This window comes from Schistocerca piceifrons, chromosome 3 (genome assembly GCF_021461385.2).
Source record: "Schistocerca piceifrons isolate TAMUIC-IGC-003096 chromosome 3, iqSchPice1.1, whole genome shotgun sequence".
In the NCBI taxonomy this organism is placed as follows: Eukaryota; Metazoa; Arthropoda; class Insecta; order Orthoptera; family Acrididae; genus Schistocerca; species Schistocerca piceifrons.
In genome coordinates, this window is record NC_060140.1 from 278,810,702 (window position 1) to 278,835,488 (window position 24,787).

Sequence of the window (24,787 nt, forward strand, 5' to 3'; positions counted from 1 at the left end):
CTGAAGTTTCTGTGAATACTGTCTCCCATTACATGTCTCTGTGCTTCATGCATCATTCTGATATGAGTTTTTGAGAAGTTAGTAATATATCAAAATAAAATAACGCCATAACATATAGCAGCACTAAGAGGGGAATCTTCTCCCAGGTTTCAGCAAAAGATTTTATTAACTGAAGTGGATATATGCAATTCTGAGGGTAGTTTATAGTTTGCAGAATTATGGTATGAGTTCATATCAGTAGAATAAATATCACTGTAGAACTCCCTGCTCTGGGGAAAAAAATTTATCATAAGCACAATTTATTTAAAGATTATTAACGTTATTAGCATTGTGCGACTTCTTGCTTTCAAGTGCAGAGCTTTTCTTTCAATTAACAGCTCCAAATTTCAACTGACAGAGCTGTGCACTGAGCTTTTGTAAATCATGTCGGATGCAGACTGTTCTTCTTCAGCCAAATTGTAATTGCTATTTATGCTGGAAAGCATTAGATAGAGAAGGTACTTCTGTTTGCAGCCATCATAAACAAAATGAAAATTATGAATCCAAAATTTACATGTCTGTGTTAATATGTATGAAAGATTTGTAATTACATTCTGAGCTATTTTCTCAATGCATGTGGTAATGCCATTCTCGCCAAGATGTATCACTGTGCGTGAACCTGTGATGGAGCACTCATTTACTCGGTTGAGAATTCTTTGGGAATGTTTCTTAATTTCTTCTTCTTCCTTTTCAGCCTGTTCCCATTCATATTCAATTTGTTTCCAGTCTTTGTTTGCTTTTAATCCTGCACTCTGGCTGTTCTGTAAATGGCAGAACCTGTAATAAACAAATACACAGGCTACATAAATATTGTGTGATTTTTACTTTAGTGAATGGATACAACAGGGTGCTTGGTTAATAACACATGAATATATCAACAAATAATTGCACAAGAAAGCACTTAATTAAAGAAAGATAAAATAGAAGAATATAAAAGAGAAATAAAAATAAAACAACAATGACAACATTACAAGTGCTGTAAAATATTAATGAGAATAAAAAATCTGTAATTATTTTTCAGGCTTTCTAAAAAAATATATAATCCCTGGATTTTCAAGTTTGTAGCTAAGGTAATGTTATTGTTTTTCATAATATTTCAGTTGCTCTCCTAGCATTCTTCAATATGTATGTCAAGTATGGGAAATACATTATTTGCTAACAGGAGAAATGAAATGTAAATAAAAGAAGAGCAGTTGTTGTAGTGCTGAGGTGATAATATATTAAATCTATTGATACAAATAAATAATTAGAAGTGGAGAACATGAAATTCTTGTAGCCGAGCCCAATAGCAGGTCACACAACCTGCCAAACACATGGAGCTAAATGTCTTACAAATGGCACCGCATTCAGAATCACTCCCATAGCGAAGCATAATGTGGACCAACCTCATAGTCATTCATCAACACAGCTGCAAGTAGCCACTAGCTCGGTACCTCCATGCCTATAGAACTGCCTGCAGTTTTGTCTTATTGTTTGGGACTACACAACTTGTTCATTCTCTGGATTGGTTTGCTCTCTCAGACTGATTTAACATCTGCGTCTTGATTATTCTGCATTGATGATGACCTCACCATTCAAAGTTTTGAGCTTGTTTTATACTTTTTTCTGTATGTGAATGTAAACTGTGGTGTAGTACACCCCTTTTCGAAATAGATGCTATTAGTGGCAATGAGGAAAAGTTGTATCAAAAATGTACACCACAGATGCTGAAATTCCTGATGGCAAGAAGACTGATACAAGAAGCTGGCAGCACTGCTACAGAAACAACAGGATCACTAGGAAAATCAATATCAATATATCCAATCAGTGAAAAGACTGCACATCTAAGTAAGTTTGCCACTATTGCCTGCATCTAATTTAATGGCACCAGCAACACTTCTCATGGTATTATTTAGTTGAGCATTTGTCTTTTGTGCATATGGGCTGTGTAGCCAAACTGAGGCACAATAGTCAGTGACTGAGAAGACAAGGCCCAGAGCAGAAGAATGTAGGGTGGACACCAATGCTCCCCATTCTGTATCAAATAGCTTTTGAATGATGATGTTTCTTGTTTTCACTGTGTTTGCTGTTTTTGTTAGATGCTCTCTGTAAGATAGACCTCTATCGAGGGTTACCCCAAGGTATTTTGGTGTTTTATTATGAGTCAGTGTAGTGTTTTCAAACTGTATGTTAGTTTTCTTCTGATGATTATTATTTATGTGGAAGCAGAAAACCTCCATTTTGGTGGCATTTGGTTGGAGTCTCAATTTGTAAAAGTACTTTCTCATTACATCTAGATCCTCCTTTAGGATTTCTTCTGACAGTTCAATTGAGGTAGACCTTGTTGCAAGTATCCAGTTATCATCATAAACAAACTTCCTTGATTCTGTTTTTGGCATGTCCACAATGTACAAGCTTGAGAGAAGTGGATCTACATATGCACCTGGTAATGCTAAATTAAGTAACAAATACTGGTAATCAGAATACCTTGCAATAGCCTGACCAGAAGACACAATCCATGTATTTCAAAGGGCATGTTTATGATATGAAGAAGTTCCACCTTTATTTTTTCATTTCCAAGTTCTGCTTAGAAACAGACTGCAAATTACTGATAATTTTATTTTGTCTACTAATCACCAGAGAAAACAGCACTATGAATACAATGCTGTCCCTATTCTTGAGTATGTATGTTTATAGATACAAGACATAAAAGCATTGTGTTGAGTGGTGGCAGTCCGTGGTAGTGGAAGCTTGAGATGCGGCAGAGTCTGAGGCTGCTGGCCATGGAGCATCTCATCCAGACTACACCCTTGACCCTTGGCACAACAGATGTTCACACGTAGCTTCAGTGTTATGTTTATACAACTTGTGGTCAATGATGGTCCCCACCCATTAGCTAGCCTTTTTACATACTTGACAAGGAAGATCAATCCACCCAACAGCAGAAATCGCAACTTACAACTTGTGGCCGATATGTTACTATATATACCAGATAGCTTTCGAAACAGGGATCCATGAATTGTTTGGCTCCAGAACTGGCACCAATCATTCCCTTCCCACCTGAGAATGTCACGTCAACCCCTGCCTCCACAGGTGTTATATTTGCACTCCTATCTCCAGATGTGAACAACACAGCATGCATCTTGCTTGGTGCTGGGGTGACTCAAACAGCACCTTTCCAACTGCTGAGGCACTGAACAAACCACATCAGTTAGGCACCAGCTGCCATTTGTGATGCATCAGGAGAATAGAAAGCAACCATTGGAGACACCACAGTCATGTGCCAGCTGTCACTTCAGATACTTCAAGAGAATAACTAGTTAAATATTACATTTATTTGTGTGTTTTTACAGTTTAATACTCAAATTAGCTGTAGTAGGATGAATAGGTCATGTGCATTCTGTGTGCCGTATAATGAGGAGCTGGCCACAATTCACAAACAGCTCAGGACAGTGTCGGCCACAATCAGCTGTCTGCAGCCTATTGCCCTGGGGGTGTGGAGAATCTGGCACATCACATAGGCCACCACCACAGGTGTTACTTGTCATAACCACAGGCTCTGCTACCAAGGTGCCTTACAGCATACCCAACATGGGGTATTCACCTTCACTGCAGAGTAAGCAGTGGGTTGTAGTGCATTCATGTTGATTGAGGCAGAAAGTCTATGTGGGGACTGGCTGTGTGGCTTCACCTGTTCATGCTGTGAGTGGACAGTTGGCCACTCCTTCAGCAAGATTCACACAGGAACACATGGCAAGAGGTTTACTAGTCATCGGGAGTTCCAATGTTAGTTGTGTTATGTAGGCCATCAGGAAAATAGTTTCCAGGGCTGGAAATAAATCCAATGTATGCTTGATATGTCTACCACAGGGCCTCATCCTAGATTTGGAGTAGGCCCTGCATGTGTCTATCGAAAGTTGTCTGCAGGCTGTGGCTCATGTTAGCACTAATGATACCTGTTGCTTGGGTTCTATTTCCATCCTCAGTTTGTACAGACAATTGGGAAAAGGGGTAAAGTCCTTACTCATGATTTGCAGTATCATACCCAGAACTGATTGGGGTCTTTTGGTTTGGAGACAAGTGAAGGGTATCAGTCAAAGGCTGCATTGATTCATTGATGGTCTTGGCTGCTGATGTCTGGGTCTGTGTTATGTGGCAGAGACCTGTGGGATTCTCACTGATAGGTCAGGAGAGCACTTCAGACAAGAAGCAGCTACTCAGGCCGCCAAGTACTTATGCAATTAACTTTTTATTTTATTTTATTATTTTTAATGCTAGGCGATAGCTTGAGGTCCCCTGATGAATGCTCACCAGTTGGTGAATGCTCACCAGTTGATATGCAGGGATCAGTGATCACAATCAAATTGTACACACAGTAAATGCACTTTGTCTGTCAAAATGCTAACAGTACATTTTTGAAGCATTCATAACAAAGTTACTAAATTTACAGCCCTTCAGGAAAGATGTCATGCTCAAATAATTCTAAGAATTTCCTACATCAGAAAGACGGGTTATACACCATAAGTGGGGGAGTGTTCACTGGATAAAAAAAAAATACTGTCTCTATTGAGATTGAACTCAAGTCGAACTGTGACGTTATCTGGACAAAAGTAGCTGATCTAAGTGAAATAAAATTAAACATTGGATATTTTTACTGGCCAATAGATTCCACCATAACAGCTGTACAACCACTCAAAAAAATTCTTTGTCCAATAATGCAGGAATACGTCAGTCATGCATTATTAGTTGGAGGTGACTTAAACCTAGCAAATATAAACTGGGATGTTTATGGATTCATTGCATGTGGTACAGACAGACAGTCTTGTGAAGCAGTTCTGAACACATTTTCTCAACACACCATATGCAATGGAAATATTTTAGACATTGCAGCAACAAACAGATTTGACCTTATGGGCAGTGACAGTATAGAGACAGGATTTGTGATCATGGTTTCATCATAGTGACAATGTTTACTGAAGTTAATAAATCCATCAAGAAGGTTAGAAGAGAGTATTTATGCCAAAAAGGGCAGATAAGCAGTTTTTAGCATCCTACATTTAGTTCCAATATGATGGACATAGAGGAATTACAGACAAAGTTTAAACTGCTTGTAAATTGGGCCCTGGAGAAGGACATTCCGAGTAAGTGGGAAGGAAAAGACCCATTGTGATTTAATAACAAAATTAAGAAAATGCTGATGAAATAAAGATTGTTGTACTCATAGGTGGGGGAAAAAAAAGCTCGTGGAAATGTTGATAGGAAAAAGTTTGTAGAAATTCATGCATCTACAAAAAGCATGAAGCAGGTAGAGAGTCAAATTATTCTCAGAACCTCCGAAATATTTAACAAGACACAGTCATACATCAAGCAGTATGTTGTAGGCAATAGAAGACAATAAAATGAAAGCTAAAGTTTTAAATTTCACAAGAAGTACACTGTAGGCAATAGAAGACAATAAAGTGAAAGCTAAAGTTTTAAATTTCACATTCAAGAAATCATTCACACAAGAGGATCATACAGAAATACCATCATTTGAATGGTGCACAGACTCCTATATGAATGATATAGAAATGGGCACCCCTGGTGTTAAGAAGCAACTGAAAGAGTTGAAACAAGTAAGTTGCCAGATTCGAACTGAACTCCAATTTGGTTTTACGGAGAGTAAGCATGAACTCCATCCACATGCCCTGGCAGGCCCATTGTTACTGACCGACTGCCATCATCCTCTGCCAGTAGCATCACTGGATGTGGTATGGAGAGAAATGGATTCAGCACACCGCTTTCCCTGCTACTGACACTTTTCATGACCTGGAGCTACTATCACTTGGTCAAGCAGCTCCTCAGTTGGCATCACGAGGCTGAGTGCACCCCGTTATAGTCCTACCACCAAGGAAAACTCCCTGGCAGTATCAGGAATCAAACCAGGGTCTTCCATGTGACAGTTAGCTATGTTGACCACTCAGATATACAGCAGACTTTTACAGAGAGTACTTTCCAGCACAGGCCCCTATTTAATTTGGATTTGTCACAAATATCTTGCCCAGAGAAAAAGTCCCAGGTGACTGGATAAAGTGCAGGTGACTCCTTGACTCCTGTGTAAAAGAAGTGTAAAAATGGACCTGCAGAATATTTAATATATTCTAAGTTGAGTACAATAACTTTTCTTGAGACAAAATTGCTTCTGTCCACAAATCAGTGTGGATTTAGAAAGTGTCCCTCATGCACAACTCAGCTTACCCTTTTCTCACATTATTCCCAGCAAACATGGATGAAGGGCAACAAGCATGTTCCATATTCTTAGGTTTCTGGAAAGCATCCAACATCACACCCCATTGAGACTGTTAGTCTGAGCATGTGGAATAGGTTCTCAACATGTTAGTGGCTGTAAGACTTCTTAAGTAATGGATCCCGGTACACTGTCCTTGACAGCAAATTTTCATCAGAGACAAGGATATCATCAGCAGTGCCCCAGGGAAATACAATAGGACCATTACTGTTCTCTATATACGTAAGACTGACAGAATTTCTATATGGCATGTTGAATGGCTACTTGCTCTAAATGTAGAAAAATGTATGTCAATGCAGATGAGTAAGAAAAGCAGTCCTGTAATTTTTGATAAAGTTTAGCTGCTTGACACAGTTACATTGATTAAATATCTAGGTCTAACATTGCAAAGCAATATGAAATGGAACAAGTATGTAAGGAGAATAGTAGGAAAGGGAAACAGTCACATTTGGTTTATTGAGAGTGTTTCAGACAGGTTTACCTCACTGACAAAGGAGACCACACACGTGTGACCCATTCTTCAGTACTGCTCCAGTATTTGGGACCTTCAACAGGTCAGATTAAAGGAAGACATTGAAGCGATTCAGGATTGTGCTGCTAGATTTGTTACTGGTAGGTCTGATCAACCCATGAGTGTTACAGATATGTCTCGTGAACTCAAACTGGAATCCCTGGAGGGAAGACAATGTTCTTTTCATGAAACACTAGCGAGAAAATTCAGAGAACAGGCATTTACAGCTGGCTAAAAAACAATTCTACTGCCACCCACACACATTTCATGTAGAACTGCAAAGACAACATAAATGAATCAGGACTTGTACGGAGGCATACACATAGTTGTTTTTACCTTGCTGCATTTGTGAGTGGAATTTAGGAAATGCCTAGTAATGGTGCATGGTACACTCCACCATAAACCATACGGTGGCTTCTGGAGTATGTATTTGTATGTAGAGGTAGATGCAGTTGCATGCACCAACTTAGGGGTGGGGAAACCTGTGTCTAACCAAACAGTAAGTGTCGATACACATAGAGCTAAACATCCTACAAACAATGGCTCATTCATGGCTTTGCCTACAGTGATACATGATTTGAGCTGATTCCATGAACAGAACCATGCACAAAGTTGCTCTGTACCTATGTGACTATATGGCTGCATACAGTATTGTTGCACTACCCAGAAACTTGTAAGGTTTCTCTCCTGGACCAATATATCTTTTCCTTATGCCAACAATGTACTTGATTACTCTCCACTGGTGGAAGCCTAGCTATTCAAAGTTCTCAGCTTGTTTGGTATGTGTGCCTGCTGTATGTATGTGTAAATTAAAGTGTAATAAATTTCTTTTGAAACACAAACAAAAAAATTAATAATGAATTATGATTCTGGAAAAAACTTACCAGCAACAGAAATCAAACTGACATCCCTGGAAATAAGAGATTGTAGAGTAGTAAAAATGAAAAATTTTGAGGGAAGGCAGAGCTCAACTAAAGAAGTGACAGAGAAAATAGGATGATCTAATGAAGCTGCAATAGCAGTGGGAGCCTAGTGTAGGTGACAGTCCAGAGACTCTATCGATTAACCAGCTGTGGACCACAAGTACTAAAGGAAATTGTGATTAAAAAATAAATGAATAGTGGAACATATTTTATTATTATGTATTTTCACAAATTTTTATCAAGTTTTGTTATTTCCAGAAAAAATTTCACTCTGCAGCAGAGTGTCATTGATATGAAACAAAATTAACAGTGTGTGCTGGATCAGCACTCTAACCTGGGGATTTTACTTTTTACGGGCAAGTGCTATGACAATTGATCTAACCACGCATGTGACTCAAATTGCCTCATCACTGGCAGAAGTAAAGTTGTGAGGGTGTGTCATGAGTCATGCTTGGTAGCTCAGTCGGACAGCACTTGCCCCCAAAGGGGAAAGTAAGAGGTACAAGTTCTGGTCCGGCACATAGTTTTAATCTGCCAAGAAGTTATAAGTTTTATTATTCTTCTGTGTAAAACATAATTTTGTTACAGATGCACAATGTAACTACAAAATCATTCAATACATAAAACAGTAAGTTTGACATCATGTGTTACATATTGTCAAGAACAAATTTCGTGTAAAGTTTGAAGCTATCATAAGCAATTTGAAACAACTGAAATTAATGAGGAATGATATGTTGCAAAAATACTAAAAACCTGAAAAATACAGAAAAACAAGTCTTCATTGTAAGAATTTAATGGTGCCTTTAGGTTTCATATAATAAGAATATATCTCATAATCTATGAGTCTTGTACGACCCATTACTATGCCAAGAAAATGTCATGATGCAAAAAAAAATTATTAGGACTTACATGCCATAATGTATATGAGAGATTTATTTTCATCAACGAAATTGAATGATTCTGTTTTAAACAACGGAAACTCCACATAGGAATATTATTAATGTAGAAAAAGATAGATTGCTACTTACCATAAAGATGACACATTAAGTTTCAGACTGGCACAACTAAAAGACACTTACACATAAGCTTTTGGCTATAGCCTTTGTCATAAAAAGAGAAACACACACTATTCTTTTACACAAGCAAGGACACCTCATCCCCACATGACTGCCAACTCTAACCACAAAGGTAAGTAGCAATCTATCTTTTCCTACATTAAACAATCTATCTTCTCCTACATTAATGATTTAATTTTGTTAGTAATCAGCTTACCGGAACATCCCAAAAATAGCTCTCATTTGCCTGGAAGTAAAAATCTATGTCTTGATTACTACTTCCATCTATAGTACTTTGTTTATCAAAGCTATTACTTGTAATCATTCTGAAGTGGCATGCCCGGTAAACTCTTGCTTCCAACAATGAGAGACAAACAGAAGAATGTAGACACAATCAAATAAGTAAAAGCAGTAACTGTCTCTCCACTGTTCACTCAAACCTACAATTAATTACAGGTAAACAAGAGGGAAGTCTGCAAGCAGAATTACCTCTTTCATGTATAGTTCACCACACTGAAAAATGACAGTTCCTGTCATAATTACGGTAGAATATGAAACTTCATAAGCCAATTGCAAAGCACAATCAGTCACAAATTAGAATCCAGTTTATAACACATATATTCCTTCACTCGCATATTAGCAACAATGAGATACAAGAAGACAGATAGAGAGGGACAGAAAGAGAGAGAGAGAGAGAGAGAGAGAGAGAGAGAGAGTGGTTTTCAGTACCTTTCATCAAATTCAGTAGATTCTTCTTTCACAATTGATAATCGTTTTGTTTCTTCCCAGTTTGGACTCTGATCCCCTGCTACACTGCTTGCTGAACTATTGTATCCTGATGATTCTCCAGGAAATAAATCAAGACCAGCTCCTTTGCGGACAAGAAGCTCTAGATTCCTGGATCCTTTCAGTATACTCACTGCCTGTAAAAATTATATAGGACTATCATAATGTGTGTATTTTATGAATTTTAATTATGTACAGAAACAAAGCAGAATACATTAACTACAGACATAAGGAAAACACTTCTGGGTGGAGAGAAAATAATATCAACAATTTAGCTACATATCCGCAATCATGCATGGGATTTTGGGAAAGCAGAATAAATGTGTTAACAATTTCATCTTTGCAGTGAATGAAGCTCTCTCACATATTAAATGAGTAATTACTGGAGAAAGAGGTCAACTGGGTCTCTCACGAGTTGCAATGGTTATTTTCATCCCTCTGGTTTTACACACTGTTTCATTGTTTCTGCAGCATTGCCTTCCTTCATAAAAACACTGAACATCAGCTAAGTCTTTTCATGTAGCCCTATAATCATACATTCCAGCTACCAGCATACAAAATTAACAACACAGTGAGCTGTCACAGGACAACAAAAATACAGAAGAAATGAGTGGATGTCAAAAGAAGATAAAAAGCAACTGTCCATTGAAAGAACAAAACAAAAAATACATGTTAGAAATTACAAATAACAATGGAAGACCCAAATCAGAATATTAAAGAAACTATCAAGATGTGACACTGCTGCTCTCTCAGTGCATGAACCCTTAAGTATTGAACACACCATGGCAGGGTCATTAACAGAGAATAAATCTAAGAGAGAAGAGTAGTGAAAGGATATGTTGCAGAGTAAGTTTTAGACCTCAGACTTTGAGGAAACTAATACTGGGTGGGAGTATCCAAAAGGTCCATGCGATATAAAAGCCACTCGTCTCCTGATTAAGCTGTAGAGCATGCTAAGTAATTGGTTATTGGGTGCCCACAAGGTTAAATAAATTCTATTCTCATTCATGTTTTAATCCAGCTTAATGGTGGTCAATCCCACATAAAAAAACTATGCAGTGAACACATGTATTATCACAAGTTACTCTGCCTTTGATGTGATAGGATTTACTGTTGGTGGAGCTGAAGTAAGTAGTAGTCGTCTGGATGGTGCAAGGGGCAGATATCACAGTAGAAATGGTTGCAAGGGAAGGAAATGGTCTGAGCATGTCACACAGTTTGACAGATCGGGCATCAGGGCTTGACTTAAAAATGTCGCAGTATTTGTAGTACTGTTTTAAACATTTTTGGGATGAGTAATACTACGTAACAAAGGGGCACAATATTTGTTGGAGGTTCCAAGAAGAAGACTCCAGGAGATTCTTTTGCAGACTACATCTGTGATGTAGTTATGTGAGAGAGAAAGTCTGGGATAGTTTATTGGTATAGATGTCATCACATGTGGTGCTTGAGCAGAAACATTTACCGTACATACCAAGGCCCCATTGAAGGGAATGGGTGACAGTTGTCAAACAGAAGGTATTGTTGTTTTTATCATTTCCTCCTATTTCTTAACCACATTATTAATTCCACTTTTCATTCCACTCCCTCTTCAATCAACATTTTCTTATCAGTCTGTCCTTTCTATGAGCGGCTGACCTTGTGAAATAACAATGTTGTTGTTTTTGTCATTCTGTCTTCAGTCCGAAGACTAGTTTGATGCAGGTCTCCATGCTACTCTAACCTGTGCAAGCCTCTTCATCTCCCAGTAACTACTGCAATCTACATCCTTCTGAATCTCTTGGTCTCCCTCTACAATTTTTACCCCCCCCCCCCCCCCCCCCACTTTCCTCCAAACTAAACTGGTGATCCCTTGATGTCTCAGAATGTATCCTATCAATCGATCCCTTCTTCTAGTCAAGTAGTGCCATAAATTTCTTGTCTCTCCACTTCTACTCTGTACCTCCTAATTAGTTTCATGATCTACCCATCTACCTTTCAGCATTCTTCTGTAGCACCACATTTCAAAAGCTTCTATTCTCTCATTGTCTAACCCATTTATCATCCATGTTTCTCTTTCATAAATGGCCACATTCCAGACAAATACCTTTAGAAAAGACTTCCTGACACAAAAAAAGATATTCAATGTTAACTAATTTCTCTTCTTCAGAAATGCTTTTCTTGGCATTCCAGTCTACATTTTATATCTTCCTTCTCTACTTTTTTGCTGGACAAATAGTAAAACCTATCTGCTACTTTAAGTGTCTCTTACCTGATCTGCCCTCAGCATTGCCTCATTTAATTTGACTATATTTCATTATCCTTGTTTTGCTTTTGTTATGTTCATCTTAGATCCTCCTTTCAAGACACTGTTCATTCAATTCAACTGCTCTTCCAAGTCTTTTGTTGTATCTGACAGAATTACAATGTCATCGGCAAACGTCAAGGCTTTTATTTCTTCTCCTTGAATTTCAATTCCCACTCCAAATTTTTCTCTGGTTTCCTTTACTGCTTGCTCAGTGCACAGAGTGAATAACACCAAGGATAGGCTACAAGCCTACCTCACTCGCTTCTCAACCACTGCTTTGCTTTCATGCCCCTCGACTCTAGTAACCACTATCTGGTTTCTACACAATTTGTAAATAACCTTTCGTTCCCTGTACTTTACCACTGATACCTTCAGAATTCCAAAGAGAATATTCCATTCAATGTTGTCAACAGGTTTATATAAGTCTACAAACACTATAAGCACAGGTTTGCCTTTCTTTAACGTATCTTCTAAGAAAAGTGATGGAGTCAGTACTGCCCTGCATGTTCCCAGATTTCTTCCAAATCCAAACTGCCCTTCCCCAAGAATATCTTTTCCAGTTTTTCCACTCTTCTATAAAGAATGTGTGTTAGTAAATTTGCAACCATGACTTATTAAACTGATTGTTCGGTAGTTTTCACACCTGTCAGCAACTGCCTTCTTTATAACTGGAGTTATTACATTCTTCTTGAAGTCTGAGGGTATTTCGCCTGTCTTACACATCTTGCACACCCAATAGAAGGGTTCTCTCATGGCCAGCTCTCCCAAGGCTATCAGTAGTTTTGACGGAATGTTGCCTGCTCCAGGGGCCTTTTTACTTCGTAGGTCTTTTAGTGCTCTTCAAATTCTTCTCACAGTATTATACCTTGCATCTCATCTTCATCTATTTCCTCTTCCATTTCTTTACTACTGCCTTCAAGTTAATCTTTCTTGTTTAGATCTCTGTATACTCCTTTCACCTTTCAGCTTTCCCTTCTTTTCTTAGTGGTAGTTTTCCATCTGAGCCCTTGATATTCATACAGATGCTTCTCTTGTCTCCAAAAGTCTCTTTAATTTTCTGTGGGCAGTATCTATTTTTCCCATAGAGAAATACGTTTCTAAATCCTTGCACTTGTCCTCTTGCCATTTTGCACATCCTGTCAATCTCATGCAATATCTCACAATTTAAAATCTGGTCCAGAAATCTCTGTCTTACTATTATATAAACAATATGAAACCTTCTGGTGTCTCGAGGTTTCTTCCACATATACAACATTCTTTCATGATTCTTAAATGAAGTGTTAGAGATGATTAAATTATGCTTTGTGCAAAATACTACCAGGCAGCTTCCTCTTTGATTCCTTCCCCCCAGTCCATAATCACCTACAACTTTTCCTTCTCTTCCTTTTTCTACGATCCAATGCACGTCAACCAACACAATTAAATTTTCATCACCTTAACTATCTGAATAATTTCTTTTACCTCATTACACATTTCTTCAGGCTCTTCATCATATGCAGAGCTAGTTGGTACGCAAACTTTTACTACTGTGGTAGGTACGGGCTTCATATCTATCTTGGCTACGATAATGCATTCACTATTACAGTTCATAGTAGCTTACTCGCATTCCTATTTTCTTATTCATTACAAAACCACTCCTGCATTACCCCTATGTGACTTTGTATTTATAATCCTGTTTTCACCTGACCAAAAGTCCTGTTCTTCCAGCCACCAAACTTCACTAATTCTCACTACATTTAACTCAAGCTATCTATTTCCCTTTTTAAATTTTCTAACCTACCTGCCCAATTAAGGGATCTAACATTCCATGCTCCAATCCGGAATATTTCACCAAAGAGACGCCATCATCATTTAACCATAGAGCAGAGCTGCCTGCCCTTGGGAAAAATTACAGCTATAGTTTTTCCCTTGCTGTCAACTGTTTACAGTATCAACACAGCCAGGCTGTTCTGGTTGGTGTTACAAGGCAAGATCAGTCTATCATATAGACAGTTGTTCCTGCAACTACTGAAAAAGGCTGCTGTTCCCCTTCAGAAACCACACATTTGTCTGGCCCTCAACAGGAACCCATCCATCATGGTTGCACCTATGATACAGCTATCTGCATCACTGAGGCATTATGATGTATCATGCAGCGTAACTTGCTGTGACAGTGCGAGAGAGAAACAAAGATATTGTTTATTACTCTGTGGCGGTCAGCGCTCACATAATTATTCTTAGGATATAGAGTTTTTTTGTTCTTGTTAAGAGTAATTTTAGGGGAAGAGAGCCATTCTTGTGATGTAAAAATCGATGCCATTGCGAGTTTTTGATTCACATTGTAAAATATAAGTGCATATGGAAGAAATCAGTTAATAGAACAATAAAATATTGTTCATTTCAAGAAGGTACGTCTTATTATACACCCAGCGATATACTGCTATTGCGATTTTCTAATAAACACCAGCTGAGAACAGTTCCGACAGGAGCGTTCAGTTCTAGTGAAAATAGTTCGATGTTTTCTTCGGAAAGAAGTCACTTCATGGATCATTCAACTCCACAATAGTAACTGGACATTTCTCAGAACTGAAAGCAATCTGATTGCTATGCAACAGAGCCCCGAAGAATATTTCTCCGTACTTTGGTTACCACTTTCAGCTCAACATGGTATCTGCAGCATCTGGAGCAGATTTCTACAACAGCGGAAGCGTGTAATCGCTATTAGTTCACACACCGCTCTGTGTACGCTGTATGTATTTACCACAACAGTGAACATACAGTTACTCACACACATAGAAAGACAATACTAGGTGGTGTGGGGAAACATTTCAGTATAAAGGCCCTGTAGAGCTAAACAGTAATTAGCCTAGTAAGAAAGGAGTCTTTATAGCATGCAGGCCTCCCTACAGCAGGTTCATGAAGGGGGGGGGGGGGCATAGGATTATAAACACAAAACATTTCTTGCTTTAATTTGTTTGCAATATGCTTTGTTCTTTTTTGGAATAACATTTATATATGACTAAATATATATTATAAGTTCATAATCTTGTTAACATTCTGTGTGAAAGAATAAATGTTTACGGTGGTAGAGAGACATTGTTGTTGGTTGGCAAGTGAGGGAACAGCGTATGTGTAGCAGTAACTATATACCGTAGACTGGTCTGGAAGTGAAGGGTGAACATATCAGCATGCTTCTGGTCATAGTCTAATATCTCATGAAATAATTTGACACTGCAGAATTTGGACAGTGGATGGAAAGATTTGCTAAGTGGACTGTCAGTGATACTGAGCCTGTGTTGTGAACTATAAGTACAAATGTATTGAAGTACTTCTCATCATAAACTAGTACCTAAGAAAATGATATTAAAGCTGCAATACTGGAACAGTGGTGAGAAATTTTCATTTAGGGCAGTGAAGTTTGTGGCCCATTATGCTGCTTCCTCTGTGAATTACATTCATTCTACATCGTCAACTACAGTTACTTTGGTCAAGGTAAAAATGACAATAAAATATGTCAAGCAGATGAGTTCATACTAAAATGGAAAATTAATGCTAACCAATAAGACAGTTATGTAATTTTATGAAACACATATGAGACTATCATTGGGAAGAGATTTCTAAAGCAACCATTGTTGGTAAAAATTTTAACTCTTCCTTCTTCATACTCTCAGTCCAGTTTTCGTCTAATACAAATAATAGTATACTTATGCAAAAGAAACAAATGGGGCAGAAAATATGTAGTATTAATGTACCCTGCTCCAGGAAGAGAAATCTCTATTTAACTCAAAGGATAAGTTGTAAACAAGAGTTAAAGCCTCAGCACTACTGTAAAATTTTACTGTTGCTTACCAAAAAAATCAGAACACATGTACTGCTTACAAAAGTTCCTTTGCTGGATTTTATGCTGTTTTCTGTGACATAAACAGAAAAGTTATTCACTGTGAGCTTTACACCTTGTATCAAAGGCTACAATGAAGCTAATATGTGATCAAGCCTATGGTGACAACATATCACTTCCATACCTGCAATCTGCTTTTTTTTTTTTACCCTATGTATCCCATACTCAACATCTGCGAGGTCATTTCGAAAATGACAAACTGTCTGCTAGTAGTCACATTCACTAACCTGCCTCCTGAAAGAGAAATCTAAAAATTCTTACAGAAGACAGAAAGATCTCTCTGGTATGTACCATTATAGTAACGTAAATGTCAAATCCACTTAAGCTGATGAATATTAGTGGGATAGTACAACTGGGCAGCACTAATTTTTCCAAAAAACAACTTTCCTATGTATGAAGTATAACTTTACTTTCCAGTTATTTTACACTGAAGCAGAATCAATAATAAGTGAATAGAGATCACACAATGATAGAAGCATCAGATAAACAATATTGATTAACATCCCATTAGCTGAGAATACATCAAGATATACAGATGAAAGGTAATGCTGAGATGTCACAGACAAGGGTAAAAGGAATGATAAGCAAATAAAGTGAATCAAGAGTACTGAATAAAGAAGAGAAATAATATGTAACAATCCCAAAGTCAACATTGGTGAGATGAAAGGAATGAAAATGACAGAAAAAATTAAACAGATACCACTAAAATGAAGCTCTGGAGAGAAAAAGTAGGAAGAGAGAGAAAAATGACAGTGAAAAAGGGAAGATAGTGGAAGCAAGTATGTAAACACTGAGTGGAACAATAATGCACCAAGTGACTTAAGACCAGGTGATGTGATGATTCAGATTTAATGAGTGGCAGTTTGCAGATTTTAATTAGTTTCAAACACCTATCGATTTCTGGTTGTATTATTTTTCTGTAATATTTCAATCATCCACACATACCTGATAACCTAAGCACCTGCATTTTCATAAAATCCTAAAAAAAAACTATCTCCAGTATTTAAAAAATAAGCACCACTGTCTAATACTACCTTGCCACAAAAGAATGAGATTAATCACATTGCTAAAGAAGTGTCTGTTGTGGGTTGTTGGTACACAACATATTTTCTGTACTGAACTTAGTTCTTCATAAAAATGGACCAACTCAGTGCACTGGAAGAGCACTTTACTACAAACATGTTCCTGCACTCCATCAAAAGACAAAGATGTTTAAACTCCTTTACAGCATCACAGGAAATAATGTGTAGAAATGTTATAGGCAACTGATTACACAAATTTAGATGTGTATGAACTCAAATGGATCACACTTAGAGGTGACTGCTCCTAAACATCCATATTTGTTAAATACACAAATTTGCACCATCAGCTTAATTTTGTTTCTGTCAGACTTCATGGATAACATATTTTACTGGGCTGAAAGAACAAATCTGTAACAACTGCTTTTAACAGATTAAACACAATGTTCAAGTTAAAAAAATCTGTCATGCACTACTTCGTGATGATAAAAGGTTCGTTATTCTATTAGAAGCAGTCTTGTTTCTACTGTGTTGAGATAGTATTACACAGAAAGTATGTCTGTGTAATCATACTAAAATGTGACAAAGGTATCAAAATACAACTACTGGAACACAGAATTATGTGCGAAGCACTATTACATTACACAAGGAAAAAAAAAAAAAAAAAAAATCTTAATTATTTATATGATAGATTTATTTTGAATGTTGTAGACGTTTACCTCACTGAAAGAAATATCATCAAATTTCACTCCATTGCATTCTATTATCTGATCTCCTGGTCTGAGACCCGCTTCTCTTGCCAAACCATTTTCTTTAGTGAACTGTACAAAGACACCCATGTGCCAATCAGGTCCTTTACAAATCCTGTAACAGTTTTATTGATTTTTTAGTCATAAGAATGGGTACTGTCCAGTACATTCTAGTTCCAAGATAAGATTTTAGCACACAAAATTAAAACAACATTTTAAACACAGCATTCAAAAAAGTCTAAAACAATCAAATGTATTATAACACACATATTTTAATTATTATCATGTCAGTACCTACACTTCACTATAAAATGAGAGAATAGTAGATGAGTGCCTGTTACACCACATGGGCCATTTGGATCCTCCCACCCATCAGCAGTTTCCCTTAATTGTGGAGATTGGGACTTCCTCTCTAACATAGTCTCTTTTCCCACAACCCTTCTGGACTAAACCTCTATTAACTGTTAATAAAACGCCTACTATCCATTCATGCCCCCTCCCCAGTAACATTTTTCTCCATAGGAAATATATTTTTTCTGTTGTGATTTTTTTATTTATATACTCTCTTTATGTTTTTACATCTTTCTTAAATACACTATTAATTCCACATCTCATTTCTCTGCCTCTTAGTTTATCTTGACTTATAACTCCACCCTTCTGTCACCTCTGGACTGAAAATGACACATTTCTTGGTGTCCTTCCATTCCATCTTTGTCTCCTTTCAACTACAGAACTATAATATTATGAAAAGGATAGAGTGCAACTCACACCCAAACCTCGATGTCAGACACACAGATTGGTACCAAACATTTTATGTTGCTATAGTATCAACCAAAACTCAGATTCAGTTCATACTACGTGCTGTTGTCCAGCAGAATTGGCATAAATGTTAATTAAAAGTAACACCAGAATTACAGACTGCAGGAAAAGTATAACTGTGACTAACTAAAATGTATAGTTTTCATGTGGAAGTTGGAAGAGCGTTAGAATGTCTTACCAAGGGTCATGGGTTCATACCCTAATGGTGACAATTTTTTTTTGCTATTTTATATATGAAAGTATTATATGGGACTATTAATATTTCCATATGTGTGATGGAACTGTTTCTCTATTCTGCTGTTCCGATTGTTCGAGTTTGATCTGTGAAACTACAAATACACTAGCTGCTTATGTCACATATCTTGACAGAACACCACACCTATCTATAGAAATGTGCTCTACAGGTTAACTACTTTCAACTAATGAAGTGAAAGCAGACTGCCAAAAGAACATAGCTACAAACTCCGAAAAGTCCTTTAAATGTCAGGATAAGGTTCTACCATTTGACAGTTTCACGCATAAACAGTTAAAACAAATTGACATCAGTGGAGTTTGAATGTGGGACATTTGACATGATGTCCTCAAGCTCCACCAACTCACCCACATGAGTTCTACAAATCTATTACTCATAGGTATGCCTTTCCTGTACTTGGTAGTTTTGATGTTACTTTCAATTACCATTTACACAAATTCCGTTGGACGACAGCACACAGCACGAACTCAGTGTTTTGTTTGACACCCTATTTACATACAACGTTTGGTACCAATCGGAGTATCTGACATCTGGAGGTTTGGGCGTCAGTGTGTCCTCTATATGGTGAGTAGCAGACTGGTACAACCAATACTCCTACACAGCTGAGCTTTTGGCCAAAAAGACCTTCTTCTAAAGTAGAAAACACACAAATTCACACAAGCACATCTCAGATACACGTGACTACTCTCTCTGGCCACTGAGTTAGGGCTACCAATCCTCAGTCTGGCCTCAGCGACCAGAGGCAACGGTCACGTGTGTGCGAGTTGTGCTTGTGTGAATACGTGTGTGCTTTCTACTTTAGAAGGAAGCCTTTTGGCCAAAAGCTCAAATATTTTAATAAGGCTTGAAATTTCCTGAAAGAGTGACAGCAGATTTTATCTTGAACTACTCTACAAACACAGACATGACATCAAAGACACATAATAACAGTGCACATGGAGCCCTTTTTTGTTTTTGTTGCGAACATAGAAACAGAGATGGACACTGACTGTAAGCTCAAACTATCAAATACCAAAGTAGTCCCACACTCAGGAAATGTGAGCATGTGGAGACGATGCAAGGATTTAGCATCTCTACTCATGGCAAGGTCCTAGTGGAGGTGGTTTGCTGTTGCCTTCCTCTTAAACGTTAAGAATTGGTTAGTCTGTATCTGTATCAAGTAGATGACTGTGATGAGTGTATTTACTGTGCTGTACTGAGTTTGTGTCATTATGGATGAAAGGAACGAATAAGGTGAAACCTAGTGCCATCTCATATAGCATACTCCTCTTGAGTAGTGTCAAGGAGGCAGCTGAGCTTAATGTTACAATCTGACAGGCAGAGCACCATCAACAGTGTCACATGCCTTCACTTCATGAGTCACTGCAGAGAGGTATGAACTTTAATTCAGAATATCGGTGATCGTCAACTTTATGCCACCATCCCTCCATGTCCTGGCAGTGGAAATTTTCCACCACCAGAATTCAAACTGGCTTGTCTCTGAGCCATATGCCATGACACAGGCATGCATTAGTGACCTTGACTAGGGAGGCAGGCATGATGCAATTATCTATAATAAAATTAAATCAACTGGCAAATTAGACCACATAACAATAAAACCTAGTACAATACTTGGAGCATGGCTAAGGGTATAGACATATTCATAAAATCGTAAATTAGTTATTATGAATAACATAATTCTTATTAGATATCTTGGTTTTGATGTCTACATGACATGAATACTTTTCTACCATTCAAACTAACTTTTCGTATTCGCATTTATCATAGGTTGCTCTGATGCCTTCTACTTTCCTTTTTCTATATGTGCTTGTTGCACTCCTCTTGGTAACATCTTAGTGCAACAACTATTATCTAGTTCTTGGGGCCAATTCATTCATTAACACATTAGGTTCTGTAAATCCAGTCTATGGAATGGGTCAAGTTATACATTAACTAGCAAAAGCAGCCACAGCTGGCTGCTTCTGTATACTAGCAACAAATTACGACTATTTATAATCAGCTCACACTGACAATTATGGGAATTATGTCTAGATTACTATATAGTTGCATATTATGAAAAAACACCTATTTGGGGAAAAGCCACAGCTTTTTGTCTTACATTACTCAGCTGTAGATTTTATTTAATATGGTTGTTGTTCTTATTATAGAAGTTATCCACACAGAACACACAAAAATATCCAATTATTACTAGTTTCAGTGAAATTAAATCACCATCTTCAGATCGTTTGCATAGAAAAATTTTTTACAGGGCCAGTCCATTTTGTCGACTGCTCACATTAACTGGATACAACCTGCAGAGACAACATTCTGTAGTACCCACTCTTGTTATTCAGAAAGAGAATAGCTGTGTGCACAATAGACCAATAAAATACATAAGACACATAAAATGTTTTCAATTTGTGTTCTTGTTGACATCTGATAAGAAACCATCCTATTAGACATCATTGAGGACACAATTTGAAAACAATTTGTACACGCCTTATATATTTTATTTGTAACTCCTGTGTACTGTTTGCACAGCTGGTCTCTTACTGAATGACAAGAGATGGTGCTATGGAATGTTGTATCCATAAGTTGTGTCCAATTTATGTGAACAGTTGGCTAAAAGGATTGGCCTTGTAAAAGATTTTTCTATACATATGACCTGGATTTTGCTGAAACTAGTAGTCACAATGTATTTTTGTGTAATTTGGGTGAATAAACTTCGGTAATAACAAGAACAACCATGTTTAGATTCTGAGATCATCTCCAACACATCTGACAATGTCAGGTAATCATAATTTTACACAATTCTTCAAAGAAAGGATTCACTTTAGACAACTGCTATCAGCTGTCTACATACTCATGAAGTCAAGATTTGTTTAACACAAACATCAGAGCTATGTGGAACTAACATCACTGAGTCCAAATACCATGATAAATTGCAGAATGAGTAGCTAATGAGGTGCTCTCTAACTTTGTTTTTGAATATATCAGATTTTGTCTACAGGAAAGCTGCTACAGATTTTTGAACCAGTGTATAAACTTCCATTCTAAGCCATGGATAGCTACATATAGTCTATATGGAAGTCATTTTTACTTCAGAAAGCACGGTTTTGAATTTCAGAGTTCATCTTAAAATTGCTTTTGTTATACTGTATCAGAATAAATTGCTCTTCCGATCTACATTCATTTATTTCATATGTGAAAACAAACTTTATTTCTGGAACTTAGTTTCTCTGGATAGATACTTGGCTCTTTCTGTGCAGCAAACGAACTGAAATTGCTAAACAAATTTTGCTGCTTTTGACATTTCGCACTAACAGATTTACCCTTTTGTAAACGTAGCTCCTTGCTCCATTAATAATGGTTTCATTTTCTAACATTAGCAACACTTTGTTTGTAAATTACATTAACAAAATAATACAATAAATTGTATATACATACCCACATCCTAATTTGCTCTTTGGTGTGGCTGTAATTGATATCTTTACCTCTCTGACACAGTCATCAGAAGTAAATGCGTTGGCAGCTGGAAATATTCTCATTTCGTCTATGGATGCACTAATATTTTTATTGTTGTTTTTCTCTACAACACACCATGTGACAGGGTCAGTTTTCTTTCTGTGAAGTGAAATGAGACAATTTACTCCATTGATATATCTGAGTACATTCAGTACTAAGAATGTATTATTCTGCTATTACTTACTCTTTCACTGGAAGCATTCCCATTGCTGCAAAAGAAAAGAAAAGAAAATAATTATTACAAAAACAGAAGATCCTTAGAGGAATATAAATATGAGTGCAGGGCCAGACATGTAAAACATGTGCTGACTGATGGATGAGCAAACTTCAATTGACCCTTTACCTCTCAGCACTTGTCTTAAAATGTAGGTGGTGGTCTCTTCTCTCAGTCATTAAAAAAACTATTAAAATATAAACTGTAAAACCCCATTCTGGATAAAGCATCCAATCTAATTTTATTTATTTAATGATTAATGTGTATTCAAATGTAAGAATGAACTTTTAATTTATCAAAGTGAAGTGATGGCTCTAACTCAGCATGTTTGTTTCCATGGTATAGGATAAAATTAAACATAAAAATGTGTCTTTATTAAATTAAGAATGACAGAAAAAATCATGTAGCTGATTTTAAAACAACTAGATCATTGCTATGGTCAAAGAAACGATAAAAATTTAATGACAATAGAAAATTACAGGGTGGAAACAACTACAAAAGTGACAGAAATCTCTTACATGAACACTTACGGTTATTTTGTGAATTGCACACAAACACATGTAATACCTCAGAACATTGTACTTGTTATTGAGTGGGCCATATTTCTTATTCCCCTGCCCCCCAGATTCACACAAATAGGCTTTGAAACATCTACTGTGTGTGTGTGTGTGTGTGTGTGTGTGTGTGTGTGTGGGTGGGTGGGGGGATGGGGGAGAAGGGGCAGGCAGCAGTGGAAGATGCATGCATGCACTTGCTTACACTAGAAAACAAGTGAAAGCTTGCTGGGAAACTAACAAAATTTTCTGACCAGCTACATGTACCTGTGTGCTATCCGCTAAAGAACTGCTTGTGAAAAGTTGCCTGAGTGTGCCTTAGTTTCACTTTAATAAAACTGTGCTAGAATTACTGTGCAAGGTGATTTATGCTTAAAATAAAATGGATAATTTTCTGGATGTGGAAAAGACATGAATGGAATGTAAATGCTGAGCAGTCTGTGGGGAGGGGGGTGGGAGGGAGGGGACTTTATATATGGAGGCCATGGCAGAAGGCCATTGACAGATCTGATGCAAAATTCAACATTCAAAAGTCAATATGGTAAACCATGTGGTTTGTTCATGGGTATAAAAGCATATGTGACACAATGAAATTGCATGAGGTAGGGTTTTATTATAAAAACTTTCTCAATTTTTCAGATTTCATCTACACTCTGAGAATAAGTCTGTCATAGCATAAACAGAATGTAGAATATTGCTCATGAACAAACCTCACTTTTGGAATATAAATATATAATGTGAAGGTGGTGTTTGTCAACACCAAATGAACATTACCAGAAATGAGTAAAAACAGCAGAGGAAGAATAAGCATACATAAACATCAGTATAATTACTACTTTCAATGCTACTCTCAAAATACATTGCCAGCATTGCGAGGAACGATTTCAAGATATGTGTGTGATAGTATATGAGAAAAATACAAGTCATTTCTGTACAAATTGTTTCTGTACTTTTCCTAGAAGGTAGAAATGAAATGAAATGAGCATGTGGCATTGTTGGCCGGGAGATCCCATTGATGCCACATTGGGTGACTTGCATGCCAGTAATGAGGATGAAATGATGATGAGGACAATACAACACCCAGTCCATGAGCAGAGGAAATCTCCAACCCGGTCGGGAATCAAACCCGGGCCCACTGCATGGGAGGCAAGCACGCAACCAGTCAGCTAAACAGGCGGACAGAAGGTAGAAATAATATGGAAAATAAAGGAAAGCCAACCGCTCACCTACAGCAGACTGATGTGTGGTGCAACAGAAAACGGTATTCACACTAGGTTTCAAGCTCTTGCTCTTTCAGTACTAAAAGCAAATACAAGGGTGGTTTGAAAAGTTCTCGGAACAGAATAAAAAAAATGTACTTACATCACTGAATGATTTTTTTTAATTTTTCAATGTAGTATCCTTACAGATTAGTGCACTTGGTCCAACGATGTTCCATTGCCTTGATCCCATCTCAAAATGAGTTTCCTTCAGGCTTGCAAAATAGTTGTCAACTCTGGCTATCAATTCTTCGTTTGAAGTGAATCTCCATCCACCAATAAAAATTTTCAGTTTTAGGAAGAGATGAAAGTTTGATGGAGCCATATCAGGTGAATAAGGTCAGTGCGGCAACAATTCATACCTTCGTTTGTGCAATTTTGCCATGGTGACGGTACATGTGCGGGTGCACATTGTCTTGATGGAAGATGACTTTCTTCTTTGCTAAACCTGGTCTTTTTTAGGGTATCTTTTGTTGCAAACTTGTCCAGGAGGTTAGCATAATATTCTCCAGTAATTGTTTGCCCAGTGGGGAGATAATCTACAAACAGAATCTCCTTCGCATCCCAGAACACTGATGCTATGACCTTTCCTGCTGAAGGAATTGTCTTTGCTTTCTTTGGTGGCAGAGAATCAGCATGTTTCCATTGCTTTCCTCTGGTGTATAGTAGTTCA

The 24,787-nt window shown here is 37.4% G+C and overlaps 1 protein-coding gene across 1 annotated transcript in view; it reads right to left on the reverse strand.

Annotated features, from left to right (window-relative positions):
- Window positions 1-24,787, reverse strand: part of LOC124789390 (serine-rich adhesin for platelets-like) — a 371,977-nt gene that overhangs the window by 71,503 nt on the left and 275,687 nt on the right. The window contains exons 4-8 of the mRNA XM_047256721.1: window positions 22,272-22,296; window positions 22,010-22,186; window positions 17,482-17,626; window positions 9,523-9,716; window positions 591-816 (exon numbers count right to left, since the gene is read on the reverse strand). Of these exons, the coding sequence (XP_047112677.1) occupies window positions 591-816; window positions 9,523-9,716; window positions 17,482-17,626; window positions 22,010-22,186; window positions 22,272-22,296 (767 nt within the window). The remainder of the gene's footprint in view (window positions 1-590; window positions 817-9,522; window positions 9,717-17,481; window positions 17,627-22,009; window positions 22,187-22,271; window positions 22,297-24,787) is intronic.